This window comes from Juglans regia, chromosome 10 (genome assembly GCF_001411555.2).
Source record: "Juglans regia cultivar Chandler chromosome 10, Walnut 2.0, whole genome shotgun sequence".
NCBI lineage: Eukaryota > Viridiplantae > Streptophyta > Magnoliopsida > Fagales > Juglandaceae > Juglans > Juglans regia.
The window spans coordinates 11,833,049-11,843,288 of NC_049910.1; the positions used below are offsets into that span (position 1 = coordinate 11,833,049).

The 10,240-nt window shown below is 33.7% G+C and overlaps 1 protein-coding gene across 2 annotated transcripts; it reads left to right on the forward strand.

Moving 5' to 3' along the window:
* The first annotated feature begins 4,978 nt into the window (after nucleotides 1-4,978).
* Nucleotides 4,979-9,839, forward strand: LOC108995853 (tyrosine-protein phosphatase DSP1-like). Of its 2 annotated transcripts, XM_018971488.2 has the most exons (6): nucleotides 4,979-5,444; nucleotides 5,619-5,712; nucleotides 6,441-6,488; nucleotides 8,801-8,858; nucleotides 8,962-9,005; nucleotides 9,092-9,839. In XM_018971488.2, exons 1-6 carry the CDS (start codon nucleotides 5,152-5,154, stop codon nucleotides 9,293-9,295), a joined length of 741 nt encoding a protein of 246 aa, XP_018827033.1. In that variant the 5' UTR covers nucleotides 4,979-5,151; the 3' UTR covers nucleotides 9,296-9,839. The 2 variants fall into 2 exon arrangements, with proteins under 2 accessions (XP_018827033.1, XP_018827034.1); XM_018971489.2 differs by lacking the exon at nucleotides 6,441-6,488.
* Nucleotides 9,840-10,240: the final 401 nt, after the last annotated feature.

Consider the following 10,240-nt stretch of genomic DNA (forward strand, 5'->3'; position numbering starts at 1 on the left):
GTGGTCGGATAAATTTCTGTGAGTAGGAGGTTTACTTACTTTCCAAATTTTGACCATGGTTGATCGAATTACCTCCTTTCCCTTTGTCCGATTCGAGCACACCTTCCCAATCAGACTATATTATCTTCTATTCTTAATTTTCTCAGAGCTTCCCAGCTTAATGTTAATGGCTGTGTGTTCTTCTTCGATCAGACTTAACTTCTCCCAAATCCCTTCCAGATCCTCCATCCTCCTCCACTGCACTACTCACGTGGTCAATGACCTCACTACCTTCCAGAGTTGGTGGGACTAAAATCTTCTCCTCCTTTTGCACCCTCAGGACGTTAGAGAAAGTGAAACTTGTTTATTCCACTTAATTTGTATGTTTACTGATATAGTGGTCATGCATGCATATATATAGTTTCTTCTTGTGTGTATGCCTGTGTGTATGTAATAATAATAATAATAATAATAATAATAATAATAATAATAATAATAATAATAATAATAATAATTATAATCATAAATAGATTTCACAAAACTAAATTCATAAACTTCATGGCTTATATGTTGAAATGACATTAAATGTGATGAGATAAGATGAAAAGTCCGTGAATAGTAGTGAAATAGTTTGAGTTAAGATATTTTATGCAGTTTTGAAAAATAAAAGAAAAAAAATTGAATAAAAATATTATAAAATTAAAATATTATTAGAATATTATTTTTTAACAACTATTCAAAATAATTTCAATATTCTGTCTTAACATACAAACACATAATAATAATTTTAAGTTTTAAGGCGAAATTAGTAAAATATAATTTTAGCAGCTTATACGAGTTCGTGGGTTGACCAATTGATCTAATTTATTGATCGTGTTTAATCAAGTTGACCCATTTTGATCTAAATATGATAATACTACATCCTAATCCTTTACTTTAATTCATGAGAAGTTTGCATCAGATTTGCTAATTAAATATTTAATGCCTTAATTAAAAAGAAAACATAAACAAATTTTAGTGGGATATGATGGGAGACAAGTTAATTAAAACCATGTTCTACCTCAAAGCATGATCAAGTCTAGATCATCCTGCTACACATGAATGATTTGGCTTTTAATAATATGAAAGTCTAAAGCACACGTAATTATAATAAGCACTAATAAATGAATAATGTTGGTACTGCATGAAATGGTTCGCACAATGTGCTTGTTTTAGATCAGTGGGAATTAGATTGTATGGCTGGTAATGTCTCCATTATAGTGAGTGCTTTATTGAAATTCAATCTGGCCGGTTGAATTTTAAAAAATTAATTAATAATTACATAGAAATATATTATCTTACTAAAAGCAAAGAAACTTCCAACGTAAAACTCTCATATTTAAATGAAAAGTGTTACAGTTATATAAATAGATTTTACAAAAAAAAAAATCTACAAATTGATATGATTTCATATGGTACGTTAGGTCTATTTAAAATGGGTGTAGATGCTAGTTTGTGGATTTACTCTGTGAGATTTCTTTATGATAAAAGCATTTCTCTATTTAAAATGGGTGTAGATGCTATGAGGCCAAAGAGCCATATTCCAAGCAAAAAATGAACAAAAGATTGTAAACATTTTGTAATTTGAGTGACGTTTCAAGTTTAGAACAGACCAAATCATGAGCATTGCAGTCGAAAGATTCGGTTCCACAAGAAAAGATTAGTTGGTCAGTATCAATAATGGAGATGGATGAATCCCAAAAGAAGATGTAAAATACTCAGATTGGTGAAATGAAACAAAGCAATAGTAGTGTAGCAGTTGAGCAGCAATTTGAAATCCACACAAGCAGATGATGATAATGTCAGCAGTGACAAAATTCAAGACCAGGCTGACCAAATCCAACGAACGAACCAAAGAATATGTGTTCTTTTTAAGTTGATGGGTCTGTTAAAGTGTCTTCTCAGCAGCAAGCAAAGCAAAAAGAGTTTTAAAAGGAAAAAAGAACACAAAATGGGAGGTAGGCCGAGGTGCTTTTGGCTTTTGGGTTTAGGGTGGAGTCACATTTTTTGTGCACTTTCTGGCGTGGGATTTACTTTGAAGAAAGAGAAGAGTCAAAAAAGAAAAAAAAAAAGGTATGTGGCGCACCGGCCACGCATATTTCAGGCACTATGATACAGACATGCTGAGTACTGCCACTCTCTCTCTCTCTCTCTCAGCTGATGGCATATTCCTCCGAATGTACCCACCCCAGCCCCTGCAATCTGCATGCCTTTCCACTGCACAATTATTATATATTTGCATAATGATATCTAGACTTTTTCTAAAAGAACAACACATGGTAGCCTTAGACGCTAATTTAAAACTCGTTATAGTTTGAGGTATTAATCTTTAAAAAGTTTATTATCTAAGACATTAGATCAATGTCTCTTATGATATATATAATGGTCTCACATACGCATATATGATATATGATGTATCAGCTGTAAGAAATATAAGTAATGTTAGATACGATTATGAATTGTGTAAGAGTCGCGCACTCATTTTGAAAAAGAGAGAGATCTACTATTAAAAAAATATTTTTTTATATGAATATCATATTTATTCACTTTTTCAAAAAGAATATGCGACACTTCACATTCTATGATTATAAATATAATTTTTCTTATATATATATATATATATATATATAAAATATGCATAGTAAAAATGATATTCTTTGTTGGAATCCACATTCTTACTAAGAAGACCTACGTCCCTTTCAAAATGAGGTTAGGGGTGAGAATTTAGATTTGAAAAATTCTATTCATCATCTCCACACACCACACTTATTTTTATTTATTTATTTATTTATTTTCTTATTAAATATGTGGTATATGGATGATGAGTAAAATAATTCAATTAATTTAAGAAGAATAAAAAAAAATGTGATGTGTGAGGATGATGAGTAATAAAGCTCTTTAAATTTTAATGGGTATTTGGATTCTCTCCATTTATCTTAACCATTCGATGTTCCTAAATTTGATTTGTTCAATTAATAATTATGAGAAAATATATATAAAGGAAAGAATATGAAACATCATAAAAATATAGTAATGTTATATACAGTCCTGGAGTGTGCAATCATCGTAAATTCTTTTTGAAAAAAAGTAGAGACCACTATTAAAAAAATAATTTTTTCCATGTGAATTTTAAATTTACATAATTTTTTAACTGAAGTATATATACGAGGACTGTACACTCCATGATTGTAAATATCATTTCTAAAAAATAATATAAAGTATTCATGACCCTTAAAATTCAAACTATCTAATATTTATTGATATGGTCTTTCAAATTCAATTAAATTTAAGTGATCATGTTTAATATAAAACTTGATGACATAATTTAATAGGAGCAAAGATTTTTTCCTTAAAGATTATATAGGTTACAGATTGGATAGTTATAGACCCCAAAACCTGTCCCCCCAAGGCTCATTTCATATGACATAACTCATTATCAAATTAGGACAGACAACTTGATAGAATCTCAGCCCAATTATCGTACAATATAGATGATGAATGATGTGAAATTTGGATAAAAAGTATTTTAAATCTTTTATTGGAATCTAGCAATTAGTAGACTGTAGATTTCCCTAAATCTCAGTCATTATTTCCAAATTTAATGCCATGGATTTTCTCAAATCAATATCAATGCATTGAATTTGAATTTTAGAGTGCTGACAAAATTCACACCAGATTGGAGAGAGACCTACGTGATGGGTTTTCTTCAAAACAATAATGTATGATGTATCTTTGTCCATAAAATAATGTGTTTAGTCGATGGATGGAGTTTTGCACTAGGGCTAGGAGCCCGCATCCACCCCGCCCTCCGTCCGGCATGAGTTTTCACCTGTCCATCTGCTTCAATATATATATATACACCAAAATTATGTCGTTTTATTACATGGTTAATAAAATCCATTCCCCCTTGTCTCTCGGTCGACGCTTAGTTCTCTCTGACAACTCTCTCACTTGATGTTGCCCCTAAGTAAAGTCTCTTTCTCTCTCTTCCTTAGATGCGCAATGCAAAAGAGCCAATCTAACTTCCAACATTCTGATCGGGGTAGGGCCTGAAGGCCCAACTCCATCCATGCAAGGGTGAGACCGGGGGCAACCTGCACCTCCAGACCGGGGGCTGCCCGCCTTGGAGGTGCAAGTTGCCCCCCTAATTTGCACCATATGCATCACCAATTAGGCTTTTATTTGTATTGATATACCAATAAATTTATTTTTATGTTTCTCTTATTAGCATATAAAATTTAGTTTTGTGTCTCGATGTATCACTAAATAATATATATATAGTTCCCAAGGCAATTGGTGGGTTAGAAGACAAGGATAGAGTTTTCCTCCAAATCGGGTTGGAGGTTTCCTTCCACCTATTTATAAATATTACAAGTGTCTATTGAGCAAGAAATACACGATTTTTTACAAGTACAACTTAAGGATTTGCCATGTGTCCGTTGCTTCATTAAAAAAATATTTACTTTTTACATATTTAAACAACAAATGTCAATTTTTAAATGGGTTGGATGAAGTTTTCTTCAACCCATTTTAAAGAAAAACTCAATCATAATTTGGATACGACACGATAACATCTTCAAAATAGTTACTTAAAAAAAAAAAACGATAAATATATAATTTTTATATAATTATATTTTGAACGAGGAATATTTTAATAAAATAATTTATAAAATATCTTTCTTTTAAAATATAATTATATAAAAAATTATAAAAAGAATTGTACGTGTATTCTTATTTTTTTAAGAAATATATTAAAATTTTTTCAACTTAAAAAAAAATGTTAATTGCATAAAGAGTAATGTTATTTATTTATTTATTTATTATTATTATTATTTTAATTGGAGAGGGAGATTTTAAAATCTAAATATACAGCTTACGAAATCCGTCTCTGTTTTTTTTTTCAACTCTCTCTCTTGCTGTCTTTATATATACAGCTTCGCACATCTAGAATATCCTGCAAGATCCCAACCCACCTCTCTCTCTCCCTCTCCCCCTCTCTCTCTCTCTCTCTCTCTCGCTCTCTCTCTCTCTCTCTCATTACATTTACACAGTATAGTCTATAAATATATTCTCTCCATCAGTATTGTTTTTTTTTTCCTATATATATATTTTATAAAAGTGCAATAAATATATATGACTCTGAATTCAATGAAACTAGAAGTAGAAGAGCGCCAGGAGGGAGGGGACGAGATGTGCCGGACAATCGAGGTCGTCTCCTCCACCTTCGCCGCTAAACACTACGACTTCGACTTCGCCTCGCCTCCCTCTGCCGCAAAAGAAGATGCAGACGGTGACTGCCACGCCGAGGACGACCCCTTCATACCGCCTCTCAACTTTGCCATGGTCGATAACGGCATTTTCCGCTCCGGCTTCCCTGACTCCTCCAACTTCTCCTTCCTCCAAACTCTAGGCCTCCGCTCCATCATGTAACCACCATTCTAGCAACCGTTCCCCTCTTATTTGCTCTTTCATCTCTGCACACACACCTACAGATACAGAAGTATAGACATATTGGCATATATGTTTGTGTGTGTGTGTGTGTGTGTACACACAAATGGATTTATGAATATAGGTTCCTTTGTGTTCTGTTGTGGATTTAGATATCTGTGTCCCGAACCGTATCCGGAGGCGAACATGGAGTTTCTCAAGTCCAACGGGATCAAGCTTTTTCAATTCGGGATTGAAGGTTACAAGGTATTTGTGTGTATATGCAGCCTAATTCTCTCATTGGTGATTGTTATTATAAACTTAATTTTCACCATACTTGAAGAAAAGGTTTCCATCTATAAATGGATAATGTTCGCAGTGGCAGGAGCCGGGATTTGCTTTTTCTGCGGTCAAATTATTACCAGGATAATTACTTTTTATTTAATTAAAACTAATATGAGGTATTTGTCTGCAGAGTATACAAAAGTACAATAAACAGAATTCAAGATACATAATATATTATTAAAATAGTCATTTGCCCAAAGTGCATGACATGCATTTTTATTGGCGAAAGATGATATTAAAAATCTCGCGTTCCCTTCAAGTTTGATGTGTGATCTTTTTCATTTTTTATACATGCATGTCTAATTTTGAGTATCCAAGAGGGACTATTGCACTCAAAACATCAAACAAGAAACAAATCCTTTCAGAGTTTACTTATAAATGTTATTCAGTAGCTAAATTGGGATTCTGTAACCTGGGTATTTACAGAGTTGAAATTGCAAGGAAGAATTTTTTTAAGCTTTGGTTTTCTTAGGCTCATAGCTAGAAACCTATAATTTATATGTGATAATGATTATGTTAGTGAGATTTACTTACGTTTTGTAATTTCTTTTAATGAGCAGCATTTTCATTTTATTGACACATACATCTTTTTTTTAATTTTTGCATAGGCCTTAATTTCATTTAATTTTTTCCTTCTTTTCCTTTGCTAGCCCTTTTCAGATCATATACTCGGGAGTCAAAACTTTTACATTATGCTGGTAAGTTAGGATGAATGAAATCATGGTACCTATCTATCCACTACACATCTTGTGAAGATCCCTTTCAAATAGAATTTCAAACAGTTATTCGAATGAATATATTCGAGAACATGATGATTAATACTCTAAAAATATTCTGATAGTTCTAGTTAGATTAGAATGATTTCCAGATCAAGACAATGTTTTGTTCTTTTCTCTTCTTGTTACAGTAATAATAGCATGTAAAATTCTGCTCTGCACCTGGAGCTCTGAATTTATAATTTAAATTCCAATTCCTTGATGGAGAAAAAAAGTAACTTAGAAAAGGGGTCATTTTTTGTCCCTCTTATTTCCTACAATACATTTCCTCAATTTCCGTGGTTTTTCATCTGAACTGCACCTCTTCAAATTTGCTCAGGGTTTCATTTATTTCTTTTTATAAGGTTTAGAGATGTAGTTTGGTTTCTGGTTCTCTTATGTATCTGCAGATTCCTTTACATTTCTTAATATCTGCTATTTTTTATCTGATATGCAATTTTCTGAAATTCTCATGTAAATATTTCATTATTGGCCATGTTTCTGTACTTTGAGGTATTGATGGTGTAGTGCTTAGGCCTCGTGTAATCTTAGAAGATAAGAACAAGATTTTTGTTCTAACTCTTTATAAACGTTGTTGACATCCCATCTAGACTGTTTTGGGCGATCTTCCTAATTTGATTTTCCTGTTGCCACCATTGTCCTTGTCCTCCTTTTCCTCTTCACATATTCATTTTCTTATTATATCCATGCGTGTGTGTTTTGCTGTTTGAATTTACTTAGAACAGGTTTTATAGGGATCTGTCATTGAAACAGTTATTCAGGACCATCCATGATGGTGGTTTGGATACTATGGAGAATTTTGATAGCTACAATTACCAAGCACCGTACACATGATAGTGAAATAATAATATTAGAGAACAAGCATTATTGTTTGAGAACATGCTCACATGTCATGCCAAGCTTATTTGAGTAATGTTTTCTTAAGATTGAAATTCATCCTAGCATGGCATTTCACTCCGAAAGATGGTCAGTGTACGTGAATATCCAAAACATACTTGTAAAACAGGCTTTGATGGGAAAAAGTGACATTGTAATGACCCAAGGAAAAGCCCAGATCACATCTAGGGTTATACATCAAGAGGCCTAGTTAATGTTACAAATAGAGTTCCTTAGAACTGTTATATATCCTAGTTCCACTTGGTAAGGAATCAATGTGGGACTTGAGATTACTGCACCTTTATCATACTCATTCAGCTCTATCGTGCTCCTCCCACCCAATATGGGTCTAGTGAGACATAACAATCTCCTTGACTTAAATCCCTGATGTCCTTGTTAGGGCCCTCGTCACATTGAGTGTCCAGTACCACATGTTGTATTAGTTGGCTTTGATATTATTTGTAACGACCCAAGGAAAAACCTTGTCACATATGGACATATACTCGAAAATGAGTAGTTAATGTTACAATCGGAACTCATCGGAATCATAACAAAGTTCAGTTTAACTTAATAAGGAACTAACGTGAGACTTGACACTTAACACTTTTATCATACTCATTGACCTCTTATCTTATTTCTCTCACCCAATGTGGGACTTAGTGGGTTATCACAAATGCTCATACTTTTTTGGAGCTATTTACTGCACCTTCATCCCACTCCTGTCTCACCTTGTTGATGCATCACTACCTATCAACCCTCTACTTTATTATTTTAAAGCAAGAGAAAACTGATCTAATTGTTAGTGGGGAATGTCATATTAATACGTGTGATTGGAATGAGATGGGGGTGTATAACTAAACCACGCAAGGGAGTCAAAAGCACTTTTATAAAGTAATTTGTGATTGTATGAGCTTCTGAATAAAGGAGTATTAGACAGTAGACAGTAGATGGTTGAAGATGGTGAATGTTTGCACTTGGGTATTCATCTCAATATGAGGCTTGGATTTGGCGGCTGATTTTAAATACCAACAAGTCTTTGCTAATATGCTGACTATCATGTGAATGGTAAGTAGATGGTGATACCATGACACTATTGATGCAATTATTGTGTATTAACTAGCCTAACCAGGAATTGTGACCCTTCAGAGTCAAATTGCATGTTGCTTTCTCCAAAATGAATAATAAAGTAGTAAACCGGGGAGTAAATATTTTGGTGTTAAGAACTTATAAATGATATTTCATTGGCACTCTGATTATAATGGTGCTCCAATAGATAAAAATATGACTGTACTTGAAGTTCTATCATCTGGAATGATATCTGATTTAACAAGAAATATTTTCAAATTTTATGCATTCAGGAGCCTTTCGTGAACATCCCGGACGATATGATTCGTGAAGCATTAAAAGTTGTTCTTGGTACTGCAAGATTCAAATATCTTATGGTTTTATTTCTGGTTTGATTGTGGTGTTATTGCTTTAAGTAATTGCTTGTATTCACTTTTACCTGTATGCAATGCAGATGTAAGGAATCACCCGGTTTTAATTCATTGTAAACGTGGGAAGGTATGCTCATTTTTGGATGTCATATTCTCTCCTTACGTGATTTTAATTTCATAAGATTTATAACTGTTGATTCTTTATATATCCAGCATCGAACTGGTTGTCTTGTGGGATGCTTGAGAAAATTCCAAAGCTGGTGCCTGACATCTGTCTTTGACGAGTACCAGCGGTTTGCAGCTGCTAAAGCTAGAGTTTCAGATCAGAGGTTTATGGAGTTGTTTGATGTGTCTACATTGAAGCATCTCTGCCACTGTAATTCTCATGTTCGAGGAGGTAACGACCATGCCTATTGATTGGATTATCCTTTCTTTATCGGAAGAGAATCCTATAGGCCCTACTTCAGAATCAATAGGGAAAGGTGATGAGTTCCTAGAATGCATTTCAGCGGCAAAGGAATAATAGCATGCCCTGTTTGGAGTCTTAGAAACCCTCCCCTTACCACACTGCCCCCACCCTCCCTCCTCACCACATTCGTTCCTCTGTTTCTTTTCTTTTCCTTGATTTAGTTGCCAGGCACTAGGCAGTCTCTTTACGTTTGATGCTGTACATGCACCAACTATGGCTGTAGATGTGTCCGGAGTTCTCTCCAAATTCTTAGCTAGCTTGGTTTAAACGTTCATAACAGCTCCTGATCCACTCTAGCTGCTTCTGTCGTCGATTTTAATTGAAGACAAGCTGGCAGCTAGGAAGACCGTCTACCCATGATTCTTGGTCGGGTAGTTGGAAGGATAAATAAAATTTAGTTATAGAATAGTTATCTTGGATCTGTACGAGGTAATTTGACAAACATGCTAAATGCGATACAATGGAAAATCTAGTCCTGGTATTTAACTCAAATTGCTGTTGTGATAGATGCTGAATATGTGAGATTTTATGATGTTCTGTGATGGCTAGCTAACCATGTCTGGGTGGATAGCTTTCTGAGAGAATTACCAAAGATGCAATATTTCCATTGAACGTTAATCCAAGAAAATGAATAAAAAGGGCCAATGTAATCTACTAAGAAAAATTCTTCTCATCAATCACTGTTTACTAGTCCACATCTCGCACCTTATGGAAACACTCCACATTCTGTGAAAAACATCCACACATCCTATAAAAAGTAAGCAATACTTCCTTAAATTTATAAGGAAAATATTTTAGCCTTATAATGATTATACAAAATAATTCCATAAAATTGATGTGGTTCGATGTGTTGCGTCATATTGTAAAATTATTTTTATTATAAAATAGATCTA

Coding starts and splice junctions, on each gene's coding strand:
- LOC108995853 (XM_018971488.2), top strand. CDS start 5,152: ATGACTCTGAATTCAATGAAACTAGAAGTAGAAGAGCGCCAGGAGGGA. Junction 5,713..6,440: donor TCGGGATTGAAGGTTACAAG/GTATTTGTGTGT, acceptor TTCCTTTGCTAG/CCCTTTTCAGATCATATACT. Junction 8,859..8,961: donor AGCATTAAAAGTTGTTCTTG/GTACTGCAAGAT, acceptor TATGCAATGCAG/ATGTAAGGAATCACCCGGTT.